General features: G+C 40.7%; 2 protein-coding genes across 3 annotated transcripts; one reads left to right on the top strand and one right to left on the bottom strand.

Moving 5' to 3' along the window:
- Positions 1–319: 319 nt before the first annotated feature.
- On the bottom strand, positions 320–2,352 carry LOC122060562. Its single transcript, XM_042623696.1, has one exon. It carries the CDS (start codon positions 2,233–2,235, stop codon positions 430–432), a length of 1,806 nt encoding a protein of 601 aa, XP_042479630.1. The 5' UTR covers positions 2,236–2,352; the 3' UTR covers positions 320–429.
- Positions 2,353–11,980: 9,628 nt separating this feature from the next.
- LOC122062138 (uroporphyrinogen decarboxylase 1, chloroplastic) lies at positions 11,981–17,183 on the top strand. Of its 2 annotated transcripts, none has more exons than XM_042625807.1 (6): positions 11,981–12,141; positions 12,244–12,386; positions 13,084–13,466; positions 13,668–13,952; positions 15,370–15,605; positions 16,557–17,183. In XM_042625807.1, exons 1-6 carry the CDS (start codon positions 12,119–12,121, stop codon positions 16,723–16,725), a joined length of 1,239 nt encoding a protein of 412 aa, XP_042481741.1. In that variant the 5' UTR covers positions 11,981–12,118; the 3' UTR covers positions 16,726–17,183. The 2 variants fall into 2 exon arrangements, with proteins under 2 accessions (XP_042481741.1, XP_042481742.1); XM_042625808.1 differs by having other exon boundaries at positions 11,991–12,141; positions 12,247–12,386.
- The last annotated feature ends 2,428 nt before the right edge of the window (positions 17,184–19,611 follow it).

Here is a 19,611-nt window from a genome sequence, read left to right as displayed (position 1 = left end):
AGGAGGGAACTTTCAGCATTAGACAATGTATTGTTACTGATTTTATTGTTGTAGGACAAAAACGAAAGCTTGTATCCAATTTCGCAATTTTTTGATGTTTTATCAATCAGGGTTTTAAAACAATGAATTGGGATTTGATTGGATCCAGCAGATTGTGATTTGTTTCTGTTTCAGATCAACTGGCAAAATTCTGCCTGAACCTTAGAAACCCAGATTGATCACCTGCTCTAGAATAGCAGGAATTGGGATCGAAGCAGTAAAGCACTGTTAGGCTGTGTTTGGTATGCATTCTCAGAATAGATTCTGGATCTAGATCGCATTTTAGATCGGAAGTGAAAGCCTTTCATGGTTAAATATGAGTTTATGAAACATTATCTTCACTGCAATGCCAGTAATTGAAAGACTTGAAACGCCATGGCCCAAGCTTCATCAGCCGTTCGGATCAATCTCTCCGTCCAGAATCCCATGTCTGGTCAAAACTATCTCCTTTACCAGATTTCGGTATGTGAAGGGACGAACTGCTGCTCGCAAGAACTGCTCAGGTGGGATCTTACTCTTCTTAACCCTCTTTCTCCATGGACCATAACCCAAATACTTCCATTCTTCTTCACTCACCTTCACTCTACCCAATCTCTTCATCTCTTTCCCAATTCCCTCTTTCCCATTCCTCCTCTCCTCTTCCTGCTTCCTTTCCTCCTCCATAGCTTTCAGTTGTTTCTTATAGAACTCCGTCGACACTTCTACGCTTCGCTTAACCAGATTTTCCATTGCTTCTGGGCTTCTTACTGCCTTCTTGAACTCTTCATCCCAGTACTTCTCATTCTCTTCTGCACTTTCTTCTTTAATCCCCAATTCTTCTTCATCATCATCGTCGTCGTTCCCTTCTTCCATATCCATAACTATATCTTCATCTCGCTCCTCGTCTTCATCATCCTCCTCTTCTTCTTCTCCTTCTTCATCATCATCAGCTTCAATCCACTCAGTGACCTCTGTTTCAGCTACAGCGACTTCATCTTCATCTGGGGCATCACAACCCAATTCCATCTCCTCCAATTTCGCTTTCCATTCCATGGTGTAAGGATGCAAGAGGTGGACAGGATGGTTCGACAACAAAAATTCCAAGCATTTCGATTTCCCCTCATCGCTCAGCTTCTCATAAGCCTTTACCACATCGTCCACGAAGGCCTTTGGGTTCACCTTAACAATCTTACAGAGCCCACCAAAGTAAGTGCACAGCTCAACCATACCGTATTCATTTTTCAATTCGAAGAGGAAGTTCTGTTCGGTGCTCGGATCGAGCAGAGGTCCCAAACACCTGAAGAAATCATCTTGCGGTTCGAATCTACACTGATACACTGGCCTCTTAACGTAGATGATATCTGGTCGCATCCACGCTGCGCACTGTGTGATCAGAGATCTAGTTTTGTTTCCGAGTCGGCTCATCAAGTTCCACTTGTCTAATCTCTGCTTTCCGGCTTCCAGAACAACCTCAGCTATAAGAGTCCACTGCTGCCATGGCTGTTCTGTGATTCTCCAACTGGGATGCCGAACAAAAACCCAGAAATACCTGAACCCAATTGATCTATCCAAGGCTTTCAATCTCCGAGAAAAATCGTTCGCCATATCAAACTGTTCGATCTTCTCCCATTCCTCCTGATCCCTAACTTCACCAATCAGGGAAACACACTCATCAGAGAACCGACCACGGATAGGATCACCGACAACAACCCCACGCCACGAGTAAGGACCGTACTGGCCGTACTTGTACCAATCGTAAGGATGCCGCAGATTAGGATCATCCTTCTCCATGAATCTAACCATGCGGTCATAACCAAGACCGATCATTTGAAGCTCATCCTCTGAGAAACTATCAGCTTGGTTACGACTAGGGTTTTTTAGACGGTAGAAGAGGTTCTCAGCAATTCTCTTGCTTTTCTTACGAGCGTTCTTCTTGGCTTCTCGCCGGAGCTCTGCGCCGCCTTCGATTCGCCCAGTGGAGGGACCTCCAGGTTTCTTCTTGCTCCGACCGGCGAAAGCTTTGACATCTCGACTGTGAGTACCATTCTTGTGGGAGATTGCTTGAATGGCGAGATTTCTTGGGCTTGCTCTTGAAGGAATCTGGGTAAGAAAAAAGGTTTTGGAGTGATGGTCAGGGAGGCGTTTCAAGGTTTTCCATTGGAAGGAATGAACAGAAGGGTTTAGGGTTTTAGGTAGGGAGAAGTCGTGCACTAGCATTTGGACTTCGGAGCAAGCCACTGGGAGAGAGGAAGAACTGTGACGGGTGGGTGAATACTCTGGGTGCGGAGGATAAGGCCTTCGGGGCCCTTCTAGGCTTCATCTTGAGACTTGTGGTTTTGCTAATATCCGCAGGGTGTGTCGGGTTTTTGTTTGGGAAAATGAAGCCTGGAAGGTGGCGTGTCTTCTACACCCAGACATGGGGCGAAATGACCACCTCACCCCTGAAAAAAGAAATTATACAATTGTTGATGTTTCTCCATGCTCCCATTGGGAAGGGTGTTAATCAGTTTGGTTCTGGTGTAGATGGTTCGATTCGGTTCTATGCAAGATTTTTTAGGTAAAATCAGAATTGAATCATTTAATAAACGGTTTCATATATTAAAATCGGGTTTCGATTAAACCTGTTTTTAACGGTTTTCTTATGTTTTCTATATTTTTATCCAAACAACTTCCTTACCTTTATATTTTTTTAGCAAAATGGATATAAATTGTGACACTGAATTGAATTGTTTATTGTTATATGTTTTTTTTTTAATAATAGTTGTTTAATGTAAACTTGAATATTTTTATTAAAATGATGTAACTTAACATTGAATGACTTAAACTCACTACGTATATGTTAATCAGTCTAACGTTTTATTTAAAAGGTTCAAACTTTAAAACTAATACCGAATCACAGTTTCAATTTTAAAACCAAAATCGAATTATTTAATAAATGGTTTCACGGTTTTGGTGTAAATAGTTTGGTTCAATTTCAATAAATAGTTTCGATTTCAAATTCACTTCCTTACCCATTAATCCCTCTATGTTTTTTTTCTTTTTTTTTTTTCAACAAAACAAAACTATATTAGATAGAATTAGGTCTATTACACAGCACATCCGCTTGGATATGTATTGTTTTTTTGATATAGCCTCTATGACTATAGATTTAAGGTCCCCCATATATCTATTGCTAGTTGTCATACAAAAGTTGGGATAATTAGGGTGGTTATCTAGTTCTACACATAATGATATAAGAGTTTTTTGCCATAAATTTAGCAAAATGTCATGTTTGTTTTGTAGAAGCCATCCGATTTCTTTAGCATCACTCCAAACATGATCTATCTTCAACCGCCATGCTTTCGCCTTGGCCATTCCTCGAAGCAGCCATAGAGCCTCTGCCTCACCATCCTTTCCCGTCATACAATAATTTGCTTCCAATAAGATTCATTTTCCATTTGAAATAAGACAGAGCCCATGGTGCTAAACTTGTAGTTGTATCCTTGACACTAGTGATGATGATGATAGTTGTGTTTGTGTGTGGGGTTGTAAGATCACTAGAATGCATCAAATCAGATATCACCTATGTCTTGGTATCAGGATTTGGGCATACCATTAGAGATCCAAAATTCTTCCTGCTTAAGAATAAGTTGCAAGTCTGGTTTTTTTGTTACAAAATAAACATTGATTTCTGTGCTTCCAGAAGAAATAACTGGTAAGCATAAATATAGAAAAAAGCCAAGTTAGATCCTTTTTTGGGATGAGTCCTGAGTTGAAGCAATACATTATTAATTTGTTCACTGAAGAAACCGGGATATGGTCCGGTTTAAAGCCCAATGGGCATGCAGCCCAGACCTGTCTTGAAATTTCGCAATCGAATAACCCATGAAACAAAGTCTCCCGCTGTTTGTGGCAGCACCCACACATGGGATCAATATCCACCCATTTGGATAAAATATCATTGGTTGGTAAACCAGCATTAATGGTTCTCCAAAGGAAAAGTTTAAATTTGGGGTGGATATTGATTTTCCAGAAAAAAAAAAAAAAAAAAAAAAAGGCCACCACCAAGAGCAAGGAGATAAGCACATACACATGTGGGAACAACCATTGAATTTTTTCAGTGAATTATCCTTGAGATATCTTGCAGCCATATTGGTTTTGAAAAAAACCCTCATTTGAGACGATACATCACCATTTGTCACTTTGTTGGGATAAAGGAACCTGAACAATAATCTCAATAAAGTGAGTTGGTAGTAAAGAGTTCAACAGTTCATTATTCCATTGTAGATTAAAAGCAAGGTCATTTACAGAAACAGGATGAGAGTTTGGATTTTTAAAATTCAAAAGTTCAAGAGTTAGATTTCCATTCTGAACCATGGATCATTCCAAAAGGAGGTTGTGATGCCATTACCAATTTTTCGGACAACAATCTTCTTTAACAGAGAGATGATCTTTGCAATGCTATTCCAACAAATGGACCCACAGGCTTTCAAAGTCTTTTGATCAAAAAGAGATCTATTATGGAAGTATTTAGGCCTAAGGGTCCTGGCCCATAAACAATATCATTAGTTAATAACCTCCAGCCCAGCTTGCGAAAAAGGGCAGTATTATGGGTTTCAGAGTCTTTGATTCCAAGGCCTCGCTTCGATTTGAGTATGTGAATTTTCTTCCAACCAATAAGATGACACCTATTCTCATAAGTAGTATCACCATTCAAAAAATGGAGATAAATGGAGTCCAATTTCTTGCAAATGCTTTTTGGAAAAGCATAACAGTTCATGAGGTAAGAGGGGGTGGAGGCTAGGGTAGATTGAAGGAGAACACTTCTCCCCGCAAAGGAAAGCATTTTGGATTTCCATAGGCTAAGTTTGCCTTTGACTCTCTCAATGAGATTGGAAAAAGAGAGAGATTTAGCCTTGTGATGGAATAGATTGGTTCCTAAATAGACAAATTTATTATTCATTTCCTTTATGCCAATAGTCTTACACAACAAATTCTTGGTGTGGTCATCGATGTTGGAACTGGCAGCCAGGCCACTTTTGTCAAAATTGATAGTAAGACTTGAAAGGTCAGAAAATAGCTCCAAAACACATTTCATGGTAGCCAAATCATCTTGGGTGGCTATATTGAAAATAAAACTCGGCAAAAAAAAGGTGAATGATTTTGGGTGCATGCCTGGCAATTTTAATTCCTTTGAAGAGATTAAGGTCTCTATAAGTTGCCAAAAGTTCAGATAGGGCTTCCATAACAATGATAAAGAGAAAGGGGCTAAGAGGGCATCCTTGCTAGATTCCTCTAGAAGCAGTAAAATGAGTGAATCCAGAGCCATTAATTTTAATGGAAAATGATGTGGTAATGATGAGATTTCTTATCATATCAGTCCATTTATCTCCAAACCCCAGAAAGCTGAAAATGGCTAGGATGAAGCCCCATTCGACCTTATCATATGCCTTAGCCATATCTAATTTGATTGGCACAAAACCCAACTTACATTTTTTTCCTTTTAAGGAAGTGGAAGATCTCTTGAGCAATGATAATATTATCTGAAATTTCCCGACCGGGAACGAAGGCAGCTTGGCATGGAGAAATGAAATTATTCAAAGTGGGTTTGAGACGAGTGGCCAAACTTTTAGCAATGATCTTGTAAGAAACATTGCAAAGGCTTATTGGTCTAAAGTCAAATGAGCATCGCCCTTTTTCGGGATCAAACAAATGAGTGTATGGTTTTTTGTGCCCGGAAGGGTGCATGAATGGAAGAAGTCAACAATAAATTTGCAAATATCATTACAAAGGAAATCCCAACACTTTTGGAAGAATACAGCTTGAAATCCATCAGACTAAGGAGATTTAAAGGGGTCAATGGAAAAGACAATATTCCTGATTTCCGTTGGTGTGGGGGGAACGGTTAATATGGTCAGTTGATTTGTATCCAATGGGGGGGAAGAGACATTCAATGAATGAGGGGTCTAGAGAATTAGAGGTGGAGAAAAGCTGAGAGAGAAATGCGACAAATTAAGATGCAATAACTCTAGGTGAGGATAATTTATCCCCAAAATCATTGAAAATAAAATCAATCTTCTTTTTATGATGATTTACCTTTGTGATAGAATGGTAGTACTTAGTATTTCTCTCACCGTCCGTAATATAGGAGTGTCTAGATTTCTGGTGTGTTCCTCTGCATCCAAAATCCAACTTACCTTATTGTGAATCCATCCATATTGGGAAACATGTCAAGAAGCTGGAGTGCTCTTTATTTTCCAAAAGAAGAAACTGAGATAAGAAATTAAATTTAAAATTGTTAATATGTCCGAAAATATCCCAGTTCCATTTGGTCAATTTCCTGCTTAATGAGGCAAGTTTCAAAGTAAGATTGTCATTTTCAAGAGACTGCCATTTTCCTGAACAAAAAGAAAAGAATTCAAGGTGGGACATCCATGCATGTTGATAATGGAAAAGTTTTTTTGTTTTGGGTTTGGGCCCCAAAGTATGAAAAACAATTGAATTGTGGTCCGAGCCAACAGAAGCTAGTTTGGTGAGATAGGGATTTGGGCATACGGTAACCCAATCGAGGTTTCGTACACTTGGTCAAGACACTCTTTGATGAGATTCGAAGGCTTTTGCTTATTTGACCAAGTGAAAGGGTTGTCGTGGGGGTGGATTTGGTGAAGATTGTGGATAGATAGTAGATTTTCCAACAAATTGACCGAATTGGTAGGCTTAAAAGGGTTTCTGCCGAATTTTTGGTCCTGTAAAGTGATTTCATTAAAATCTCCAATAACAATAAAAGGTAGACCAATCGAGGAAAGGTGAGTATTCAAAACGGACAAAAACTCAATTCTTGGATTAGGTTGGGGGGGGAGCATAAGGACAGATAAGGGCCCAACTGAAGGGTAGATCAGAAGAGGGATTAAAGAAAATGGTGAAGAAACAAGTGCCAGAGAAAATAGATTTATAAGGGAGTGTTGGTTTCACGAGTAGCCAAAGACCTCCCTTTTTTCGGTATTCCCCGAGCTATTGATAAACTGTGAACAATCATTAGCCTTGAGGAGGGGGTGTAGATAAAATGAGTTGTGATAAGGTATTTTAGTTTCACCTCAAAAAATTATGTCCATATTCATAGATCTGACATGGGAGAGAAGGCAGCCTCTAGTTGTGTTCGAGTGCAAGCCTCTAACGTTCCAGCTCAACACATGCTTTGTTAAAAATAAAATAATATGAAAGCAAACACAATTGTATTCAAAAAGCAATATTGACAGAATAAACGACGTAACACAGATAAGAACATACAAAGGCAATAATATACAAAAAAGTAGGATCGAGGAAAGTGTAAAACAAGAAAAATATGTACGATTTAAGAATACAAAGTAATCCATGACAAATAGAATGTAAGACAGAAAATACCTTGGGAAGAATTGTCTCTTCCAATATTTCTTCTCAATGTTAAACTATGACAACAATAGATTCAAAGCAACACAGAAAAAGCAAGCTAAATATATTGAGAAAGGATGAAAACAGTTGATAAGAATTATCCGGTTCTGTGTAGAATCTTCTAGCTCTCTCCCCTGTGGCAAGTCCTCATCATTGATCTACCCGTAGTGTTCAGGCTCTTCACCCACATTGCCACTATCTTTTGGAGCAACCCTCCCTTTGAATCTCTCCATTAACAGGTCAAGGAAATGGTTAGGATCATTGGTTTTAGCTATGAGGTCACAAATGTTAGATAGGGTAGAGTTATCTTGTAGTTCCAATTGTGACCTCTTACATGGCCTGTACCTTGATGTCCCCTCTCCTACAGGGTTAGACTGCCTCAGTGTTGGGTGTTGTGGAGGGAAAATATATTGTATGGTCACATTGTTTGCATCGTTGAGTTGGCAAAGGGGGTTTTGACTTGTTGGTTTTGCAAGGGGGATAAGGTTAGTTGCGGGGTTCGGGAGATGGTGAGAGATGGTAGTTCGATTGGCATCTGTCACAATGGCAGGAAAGCATAGAACTTGAGGAAATGGGGGAGCACTGTGGGGTAGCCCTATATTGTCGACCACAAGTACAGTCTGTCCAAATGAGGTTGGTAACATGAGATCCAAAGGGGGGGACCATAACAGGTGTAAGTGGAGCATGAGTGTTAGTTTCCATAAAGAGGAAGTTTTGCAGCCAAAGGGGGTCATCCAAATTGTATAAAGTGGGCAAAGTGCAAGTCAGCCAGGTTGTTGGGACAAGGCAATATTTGGTCCCCCTGTATGGGAGTGAGGGTATTGGCTGGTGGGAGTGCCTGAAGATATTGAGGCTCATAATCTACATTCAATGGTATTGATTGTGAGTGTGACAGGATGCCACCAATGGAGACCATCGAGACAGGAGCCTGCATGGGATAAGGTGGTGAGTCGGTGTCAAATGCCATAGAGGGGCGTCTTTGGTTAACAAAAAGGGGTTTGGTAACAACATCTTTATATGGGAAAGCCACAGAATGATCCGTCGAGTGTGGGTAGTCAGGACATAACTCCATAGGATGAGTAATAAGACCACACAAAGAGCACAATGTAGTTAGTTCAAATTTGAAATTTATAGTGACAGGTTCATCATTGATGAGATGGATTTTGGAGTTCAGACAAACTGGACGTTGTTTCTTCATAGTGACTTTAGCTTTGGCCGTACTCGAAGGAAGTCCAAGTTCAAGTAAGTTGAGGCTGAAATCCAGAATTCTCCCTATACAGGACACAACAGTTCAAACATTGAGGAAAGAGAAAGCCTCGGCTGGGATGTTGTCCACTTGAACCGAGATTGGGATCGATTCTAGCTCTCTCAGAGAAGCCTCAGATTCAAGAGGGTATACTCCAAGCTGAAGAAGTTGATTATCACATCACCAAAGGGAGTAGGCTAACACACCTTTCTTAGCTTCAACATAGAAGAAATCCACAAAGAAAGATCCCCTTTCAGAGCAACTGACAAAAATGGCTCCTTTTGGTTCCCACAGAGACACCAACCTATCTCTCAGGTCCTCAGTAATAGGGAAGGGAGCATTAACCACAATTCCCACGAAGGACATAGCCGACGGAATGCACGATTTGGATGCTAGATCTTCACAGAAATCAATCGTAGGTGCCCGCCAGAAGGCTCGAATCGGTGATGAGGGTGGGGTTTTGAATGCAAGAGATGGAGGAGGGTGCTTGGCCATGGTTCAAATGTCACGTCTGGAACCATAAGGCAAAGATCTGTGGGGGTTGTATGGTTTTGGTCTGGTAAAGGTTTTGGGATGGGGTGAAGGAGGAAAGTTTTTCACAGAAAGGGATGTGGGAGTATTCCTCATTTGGTTGGTGGAGGAGTAAAGTCTTTGATGGGACAAAAAGGGTTCTGTTTTAAAGGTTTTTGGTGGTAGTAGATATGGGAGAAAGGATGGAGGTATGGGTTTAGAGAAAAGGGTGAGTGTATGTGGCTATGATCGCCCATGTTAGAATAGAGAGAAGATTTAGTATCTGAGATCCTTGGGTTGTTCTAGAAGAGTTCGAGAGAGGCCGGAGGTTCTGCTCGGAACCGAGTAAGAGGAAAGGAGGTTATAGAGGAGAGAAAGAGAATAAAAGCAGAAGAAAATAGAGTTTTTTCAGTTACGATCAGAAGGTGGAATGACATATGCATAGTAGCATAGTAGGAACTAGGAAGAAGAGGATTGCAGCTGGAGACTTCCAGGAACGTCCTAGAGTTGCCTCTCTCTTCGTGTTTTAATCCCTCTGTTTCGTTTATGTCCCATGTTACCTTTTAGGGAACCTCTCCACTTAAGGTTTTCAAACGCATTATGACTATGGAAGGCGTTTTACCAAAAAAAAAAGGGAAAATTACTTGATTACCCACTTTTGGGTTTCTCTTTACAAAAATAACCATCCTCTGTTTCAATTTACAAGAATACATGAAATCATGTTTGGGTTTACAAAACTAACCAAAACAGTGACTTTCCTCCATTTTCCCATGTGCTTGGACATTTTTACCCCGAAATCCTTCTACGAGCCCTGTATCACTAATCCCACTCTCATCTTCAACATACCATTGCTGCCGTCTCCACCACCGCCACAACTACCTCTCTCACCACGACACCACCCCTCTCCTCCCACTCCTGTCCCCTACCCCCAACTCACTCCCTCATCTTCCACGCGCGGCCATGCTCATCCCACTCCGTCTCCTCCGAAAACCAAACCCAATCCATAGCCTGTGGTTGTTTGGTTGGGCTTCATAATCGTATTCTCCTCGACATCGTTATCCGTTCGAAAAAAATCTCCTTTCTTTCCTTTAAAATCCACAAGGAATCCCTCATGCCTTTACTGACTTCGTGAGAAGAGACCAAAACAGAAAATGGGAGTGCGATGCCTCTCAGAGCGAAAAATGGTGAAATAGAGCGTTGCAACCCCACCCCCCACACCCTCCTCCTCTTCCCCGCTTTCTCGCTTCCACCACATGTCAGACATGAATTAGCACCACGAGAAAACGGGGGCAAGGTTGGGTTGGACGATTGCAGGGGCAGTGTTGGAAGATGGGTTGCAGGTTTTGGATATGGGAATGAAGATGGGTTGTAGGGTAGGGCGAGATTGCAACATGGGCTAAGGGGATAGGGTCATCAGGTCTACTGGGTTGAGATTACCATTTTTTGCAATCAATTTATAGCAACCTGCAATCCCATTTGGTTGCCCTGAAATTTTAACCATAATCCCTTCAGACATTCATTGTCCCTAGCAGTAAACCCTAATTCTAAACTGCCTTTATACTCTACTCAATCCCTTCCCCTATTCAGATCACTGCCATTGAAAGGCCAATCATACCCAACAGTGAATTTCAGCCTTATGTTGGGGATTGGTAAGAGGAGAGTTTCAAACTTTTTTGCTCTTTGGTTCTCTCTCTCCCTCATTAAAAATATATCTAATTTCACACAAACTCGGCGCAGTGATGGTGGAAATCATAAGCCAAAGCGAGGTTACTAGAGCCATCACTGCGCTTAGAGTTACACACCCAAAGAGACAAGAATGGTTGAATGAAGTAGAGAGATGAAGAATGGGACCGAGACTGCAAGAATGAAACCAAGAGTTGGAGAGACACTGGGATTGTAGGGAAGAATGACTTTCCTAGCTTTCTTGAATTTTGTTGACAATAAAAGAGATAAAAAAAAAAATTTTGAAGAATTTTGTCGGCAGGGAGGGTCAGTTTGTTGGTGAGAAATTTTCTGGAGGTTAGGGAACTGGATGTTTCTCTTGCGGTTTCGTCGGATATATTTGTAAAGGGAGATGGTTTGCTTTAGAGAATAAGCAAAAAAACAGCCGAAGGGAATGATGCCGGTGCAACCAATAACCTCCGATGACTTTTGCGGCTACTGTCGATTGAGTCCGATGGCAATTGAGCTCTGCACTTGCAGGCGTGACAGAGGCAGGCGTGGGGTTGCAAGGAACAAATGGGCAGGGTAAAAATGTCCAAGCATGTAAGAAGAAGAAGGAGAATCACTATTTTGGTTAGTTTTGTAAACTCAAATATAATTTCATGTATTCTTGTTAACTGAAACACAAGATGGTTATTTTTATAAAGGGAAATCCAAAAATGGGTAATCAAGTAATTTTCCCACAAAAAAAGACCATGAAAGGATACTAAGATTTTTCTATTGCATCATGACCATAGAAACGGTGCTAGGGATTATCAAATAGCCCAATCCCTTCACTAGTAAATGTGAGAATAATATGTGAAACTTTGTCTCTCCCTTGATTTCTCTTTACTGGAGAGGTAGTAACGGAGAGAGAGAGAAACAAAAATATTAGAGAAAATTTTGGAGAGAGAAATCAGGAGAGTGTGACACCATGGTCCAATCTTCCGCACTCGAAGGATCTGGCTAGTGTTCTTGGGCGTGACATCAATGGTTTGAAATTAATCCGACGGCTAGAATCATACATAGTCCCGGTGAGATGGTACACATCGGAAGGCTATAACTGACGAAGTCACGAAGGTAGACGGGGATGGTGACGTGGCAAGATAGACAGTTCTGATTATGATTTGGTGACACTCGTGAGGAAGGAAGAGAAGAAACGAGAGATAAGGAGAGAGCCAAGCGCAGAACTTTTAAAGATTTTAGCTCAAACTTCTCTTTCTCAAGAATCCTTCAATGAGTCTCCCTTCTCTAACAAGGTTTTACAGATTCTTGATCTTTCCCTCTTTTACTTGTTTGATTTTTCCCTTATCTTTCTTTAAATCTGATCTAAGTTTTGGTTTGAATTTTGATTTGAGCAGCAGCCATTGTTGCTCGATCGGTTGGAGCTCGTCGAGCTTGTTCGCGCAGCTAGGGTTACTTCCACATGACACAGAAATTAAGGGTTACTCCAAACGGAAGTTTAGTCAGAAGAGATTTCCCAGGGCGTGTTTATCTTCTTCGGGTATGTTCCTCCAATTTTCTTCTCAATCCCTTTTTCGCTTCTTCATTTCTTTTTCTTTTTGTTCATTTTAATATTTTCCTTCACTTGGCTAGTCATTTCCAATGTGGTATGGATTATATTTGGATTTCTTGAATTCTACTAAATATAAGACTCCAATGTCACTGAACATCAATAACCCAACATAAATCCCCAATTTCTGCTTCTGCTTTTTTTTTTTTTTTGTATATGTTTATAATTTTTGCGTTGTTATACTCTTTTATATTTTCACTCCAAGCTCTGCTGATCTAGCGTCCCTGAACATGCTTAAACTTATCTTGCTGGAAGTTTTGAACAATGTTTCTTGTTGACTGATCCATATATTGACATAACAATGTAAAACTACGCTTCATAGCTGGAAGTTGTGTTATATAGTTTGAGCTTCGCTCCATTGTAGTGTGGTAAGCTCTCTTGGTGACCTCGTGTTAGATCCTCACAGGGGTAGCTCCAACTCCAAAAGTTGGGTGGTTGAATTCCTGCATTAATTAATGTCCAATGACCTGGATATATGGGGGCTTCTTATAAACCCAGTGTATTTTTTTTTAATCAACAAACCTTCCTTATGGACCTGGTGGCTGACGGTATTTTATTTTTATCTCCACTTTATATTAGGAGTTGAGTAACATTTATTCTTTTTGTTTTAATTTTAATGCTCTTCCAGATCCACTTTTAGTCAAGGCTGCAAGAGGATATCCTGTCAGTCGGCCTCCAGCATGGATGATGCGGCAAGCAGGAAGGTATATGGCTGTTTATAGAAAGCTTGCAGAGAAATACCCATCCTTCAGGGAGAGGTCAGAGACAATTGATCTCATTGTCGAAATTTCTTTGCAGCCTTGGAATGCTTTCCATCCTGATGGGGTCATTATTTTCTCTGACATACTTACCCCTCTACCTGCATTTGGCGTTCCCTTTGACATAGAAGAAGTAAAAGGCCCTGTTATTCAGTCTCCAATTTCTTCTGAAGAGGGATTGAAAGCCTTGCATCCCATTGACTTAGAGAAACTTCATTTTGTGGGTGACTCTCTGAGAATGCTGCGCCAGGAGGTAAATTTGTCTTTCTGTTGTGTTAAATACTGTAGATGAGGTTCTTCTTATGTTAGTTTAATTCTTTTATACTCTGTTGGGACTAGGGATCTCCTGAAATATTATAAGTTATGTATCCTTGGTCTCATGCATTTTGTCCAGGTATTTTGGATGATTCTTTTACACTCATTCCTGTGTGTCTCAATCTTTTGTGATCTTTAGGTTGGGGGGAAAGCAGCAGTCCTAGGTTTCGTGGGTGCTCCGTGGACAATTGCTACATATATAGTGGAGGGGGGTACTACTCGCACGTACACAGCCATAAAAAGCATGTGCCATACAGCACCACATGTATTGAAGGCTCTTCTATCTCATCTAACACAGGCAATATCTGACTATATCATTTTTCAAGTAGATTCTGGGGCGCAGTGTGTACAAATCTTTGATTCATGGGGTGGACAGCTACCACCTAATATGTGGGAGCTTTGGTCAAGACCTTATATTGAACAGGTAATTGAAGTTCCTTATGCCAATTTTTGTACATAAAACAATTTCTTCTTCTTGTTTTTTCTTCAAAATGTTAGGCAGTTAGGCCTGTATTACTTCTTCTCAGTTTGAACTTTGGAAACAGCCTCTCCAGCGAAGCAGGGGGTAAGGCTGTGTACATTTGCCCATCCTAGACCCTACAGTAGCGGGAGCCTCGTGCACTGGGACGCTTTTTTTTTTCATTAAGTTTAAGAATTTTCTACTAGAACTGAAGCATATTCTATTTACTTGTGAATCACATGTCCAGACAGGTTAGCTCTACCCTTCATACTCCACCTTTCTCTTTCTGTAGAAAATTGTTTATAAATTTTCTTTTTGAACATTTTTTCTCAGTTTCACTTAGACCCATCATAAATATTAAGATGCATAGCATGAAGTTGCAGTTTTATTTTGCATTTTTTTTTTTTTTCACAATTTAGTTTTTTTGTGCAAAGTTTGCATTAAAAGCCTCAAGGCCTCAACTTTCAACCAAAAACTCCCTTTTGAAGGGACGAAGAAAATGGCATGTGCTTCCAAGTAGCAGGAAATATTAAGGCACAGCCTCTTTTGTTGCTACACCTCTCTTCGCCCCCGCCCTCTCTTCCTCTCTATTACTTTTCTGTTATGACTAGACAATTTTTCATGAAATGCTCCCATCGTGTGCTCCTGACTTTAAACTTACATATGTATATATATATATATATATATGCACGTCACACCTGATAGATACGGAAAACGCTTCTTTGCAAGGCTTGGACAGATGGGGCACAATCTTGATTGCCCATGTGTCAAATTCCGCATCAAAATCCAACCACAGATCACCCCATGAGTCAGCTTATTCCCTTGTATTTTTAACTCTTGATCATTTTGCCTAAATTTAGACTTCTAATTGATTTCAAAGCTTTATTTTGCCAGAGACAACTATTTTGGCCCTGAAATTCTACATGTGATGGGGTATCCTGAGCGCTACCTCTCCACAAGATTTTGCCCACCCGATCCACATAGATAGATATTAGGGCTGTACAGCATGTCGTTCCTGTGTGGGTGCAGGAAACGAGGACCCAATAGATAAATACATTTCAACATATTCTGATTCCTATCTCCCCAGGTTCTGGTGTAGCAGTTCTGTATATTTCTGTTCGTGCTCCTGTTGTTTTGATGATATAACATAACATTGACCATATAAAGCATCTGTCTCTTAGATCCTTTATTGACAAGGATAATTGCTACATTTGTTTCTTATGCGTTATCAAAAAGACCATACAATCCAAAAATCTCACTTCGAAATCCAGTATCAATAAATTTACTTCCATTAGAAGCCTCCGCCAATTGAAAATTAGTGTCTTGTAATCTCACTTGCTTTTCTGTCTTTGACCATCATTTTATGTTGATGAAACTGCAGATTGTGGATGCAGTGAGGAAGAAGTGCCCTGAAACACCACTAGTCCTCTACATCAATGGCAATGGTGGTCTTCTTGAGCACATGCAAGGAACTGGGGTTGATGTCATCGGTCTTGACTGGACGGTGGATATGGCAGATGGGAGGAAACGACTGGGTACTGGAATTTCTATACAGGGAAATGTTGACCCAGCCTACCTGTTTTCTCCACATTCTGTCTTGACAGATGAAATCCTCAGGTTAGTTCTGTGAGAAATTGGATTTTAGAAGTATGCAGGATGGAACTAACTGACATTGCATGTTGCTGCTACGTCTGTAGGAACGCATTGAGCTAGAATAGCTTCATAGTGGGATTTGTCCTGCATAGCATGTTTCATCTTGCCAAAGTTGGGGTGATCAGACCTGAGTGGATACTATCTTTCGGACCAGCATTTGAAGTATAATTGCTTGCGTGAATACAATATAATGGCCAAGATGTGCTCCCATTCTTGGCAGTGTGTTCCATGGCCTGCCATAATTTAGTTTATAAGACATGATGCTTCCACCTTTATACATTTAATTTAGGCATGATTCTCTTGTATTCGTCATATTTTCATCGAATATGAGGTTTCATGCATACCACTTCTGATCTTTGACAAATTTCCTTAAGTAGAGACAATCTGATGGCCAAGGTGGCTTCAGGTTTTTAGGATACTACTCATTTAAGGATGCATTGTTTCCAGAATTTTCTTTTCTGCATATTGTGTGAGGTGAACTCTTTGGACTCTTACTGGTAGTATCTAGTCAATCTTTCTTGAGTAGGAAGGGGATTTGAAGTGACATGATACTTGAAATTTCAGGCTCAGATTTTTAAGCATTATAGAGGCCAGGACTGCATCTCAGGCTGGTCAATTCCTAGAGTTTTCCTCATAAATATTATTAGGGCTTAGCTATGGAATCTGACAATCTTGACCCAACTGCAGTTTAATCTTCTTTGATCTTTGTTGTTGTTGTTGTTGTTGTTGTTTATGTATTTGGTTACATCAAGTCTTCTATAGAGATTGGATTAATTTCCAGTGGCAGTTTCTTAACCACATGAGTCGAGTGGTAAATGAGCAATGTCTGCTTTGTATCTACTAGAATTGCACTGTGAAACTGATGTCTCAAGTGTTGATTATGTTTCCTTTAGACTGACAAAAACTGTTTGACAGAGTTGTGAGATGCGCCGGCCCGAGGGGACACATCCTCAATCTTGGGCATGGTGTGCTTGTTGGGACTCCTGAAGAATCTGTTGCCCATTTCTTTGATGTTGCAAGAAGCTTGAAGTATGAAACTTCTGGTGAAGAGTGTATGGAGGAGAAACCCACATTGATAGTTTGAAGATGGATTACGGGGAGATCATAACTTTCAAAGATATTTTTCTTTCCCTTGGCAATGGGTTTCAGTTCAAAATTTTTTTTTCCCTGCATAGTTTACACTGCTAGCCTGATCTCAAATAACAGTTTTTTTTTTGGGTAAATCTCATCTAGACTTTTTTTTTTTTGGTAAAGTAAATCTCAAATAGACGAGTTGGTCATCAATGGTTCTGCTTTTGCTTCTCAACATAGGTGTCGGATGTGTCATCAATTAAGTTGCCACACGTTAGGAGAGATATCAAATTGTCTCTGAGCATGTTGAAGTCAGAGGTGCAGCCATTTTTTCTTTTTTTTTTTAGCAAAATGTTTCATTGTTTTCTGACCCTGTCCTTGACCTGCTGCTGCTTTTTTTTGGGGTAATAAGTACTATTGAAGAAGAGGGATCTTTCAAGATCAAAAGCATTCATTTTGTGTTAGTTACTAGTTATCAAGTGTCTTTGGTCATTAATTATGTGGATGTCTCATAAAATCATTTGTGTTGATTCCTAATTTTCGCTTTTATTCCTTAGTTTGTGCACGCGGCTTGGGGGCAAAATATTTTGGATTATTAGCTGAATTGTTGATTTATTGATTGGCAAACAGAAAAAGTTCTGATGTGTTAGTGAATCTTAGGGATCTTTCATTCTTTCAAGATCAAAACCATTCATTGTGTGTTAATCATATATGTTTTAAAGGGAAGAGTTCTCTGTTTGAGAGCATAGCTTCTGCACTAGCATGTGTTCAATGCGAGTGCATTTGGAAGTATCAACGGAGTGGGTATTTCCACCTTTTGATGGGGTGTAGGGTGGTCATTTCGTCCCTTTTTTCCCCGTATTTTAATTTATGGATCCAGATTTTCTTGTCCATGGTGAAGAGAGAATCTTCTCACTATCGAGATCTGATCTTTTAATTAGTATGGAAAGGTATATATATATTTTTTTAAAGGAAAAAATATATTTTTATATCTAAAATAAGGGATGAGAGTTAATGATAATGCATTAATAATCACAGAATCACATCATTATTGATTAAGGATTTGGTTGCAGAAAAAAAAAATTAATCCTTAGTTAATTCATACAACAATATCACCAAAAGCCTTCTCACTGTGAATTATGTGAGATATATACAACACAAAAGGTTCTTGGGGAGAAGCCTGGGCATATGCGGCACCACCATTCAGTTTGCTCTTAGTGATCGAGACATTATAGAGGACAACCCATACTATGAAGCTGAACTGAGGAATATGATCATGGTTCTAAGTATGGTATGTCGATATGGATCATATCAATGTATCTGTATTTATGAGATATATCATGCGTCAGCCAAAAAGTGGTCCAGTTTTCAAATTACATTCGATACTGACCTGATGTGGCCTGACCGATCACCAACGAATAGGCCAGAATCACCCATTTTTTGCTCAAGTTGGGATATACCGTGTAAATTGTTTTTTTTTTTAATGTAAAAAAGCCCTTTCTTCTTTCTCTCTCCCCTCGTCCCATATTGGAAAGAAGCATCTAGAACTTGTAGGAGACCCAACAAGGCCGCCAAGAGGATCCAACTCGGAGTGAAAATACCTTCAGCGTCAACCATCATTGGCCACTGGCCGATGGTCGCTAGGTAGAAGTCGATGTTGACTTGCCCATGAAAGATGGCCAATCAACGTCAACGGGCAGCAGTGAGGCCCAACTTTTTCAGTGTGTGTCGACCTCTCCTTACCGCACCCCATCGCATTTGATTCAGCCATTTTCCTTCTTGCCTTCTCCCTCTTCCCTCTCTTGTTGCAAGGCCCCTTCCCTCCACTATTCACATCTCCCTCCCCTGCAACCTGCCCGTTGTCCCTCTCTTTCCATTGTAACACCCCCTCCCCATCCTCCTCCCTTGCTCTTTCCCTTGTCATCTCCCTCCCCAGTGGCCCCACCCCATCCTATCTCCTACCCTTTCCTCTCCTGCTCTTGCAACAACTCCCATTCCCTCCACCTCATCTCCTCTCTCTCTCTCTCTCTCTCTCTCTCTCCCTTCCTACTGCAACATTCTCCCCCGATCATGTTCTCTTCTCCCTTCCTCGTGATCCTATAGCCCCACCCTGACCCTTCCCCTCTTGCTCCATTGCAGGTCCCCTGCCATCTCTCCCTCCCTCCTTCCTTTTCCTCCCTGACCATCCCCCCTCCCCCTCCCCTGCTTCGGCTTCCTCTCCTCTTGCCACTTTGGCTTACCCTCCTCCTCTAGTGGGTTCCATGATCTTGGGTCATTTTTTTAGTTCACATGATGTTGACATGTGGCTCCATCACGCTACTTGAGTTTTATAACATTGCATTGATAGATCAATCGGATATTCAGATCAACTAGTGATGACCTAAAAAGTGCATGCAGCTCAGGATTGCCATATCGAGCTATCAACTAGTCTAGAACCATCAAGGACCGAGTCAACAACTCAGACTCTCTAAGGCCGAGCCTCCAGCTAGGACTCTCAAGAGCCAAACCTTTAGCTTGGCTTATGACATACTTTTGCCACCCCTGACAATTGAGGCACAATCCCAAAGATCCCACATCACCAGATCACCAGATCTTCTTGCTAGCTCACCAAATCCCCAGTGGATTCTATTTCTGGCTACACAAGGAAACAACCTCTTCAGGAGATTCGCCCAGTTGAGGACTCTCCAAATAGAGAGTCCATGTCCTGATTTGGGGCAAACATTAGGATTCAGTCCTCTAATGGGACTTTACCTTTGATCGAATCGAATTTTCTGCGGATTCTCCTACTGAGATAAGGAATCAACTTCCTCACTAAGCACTTACCAAGTACAGGACTCTCTGTAACTGCCACCATCCACTTCCCATAAATAACAAGGTAAACCCACCCACCCCCCCCAAA

The sequence above is a fragment of the Macadamia integrifolia genome, chromosome 14 (assembly GCF_013358625.1).
Source record: "Macadamia integrifolia cultivar HAES 741 chromosome 14, SCU_Mint_v3, whole genome shotgun sequence".
NCBI classification, from domain to species: Eukaryota; Viridiplantae; Streptophyta; class Magnoliopsida; order Proteales; family Proteaceae; genus Macadamia; species Macadamia integrifolia.
The sequence above is the reverse complement of the archived record's forward strand: the minus strand, read 5'-3'. Positions and strand labels throughout refer to the sequence as shown.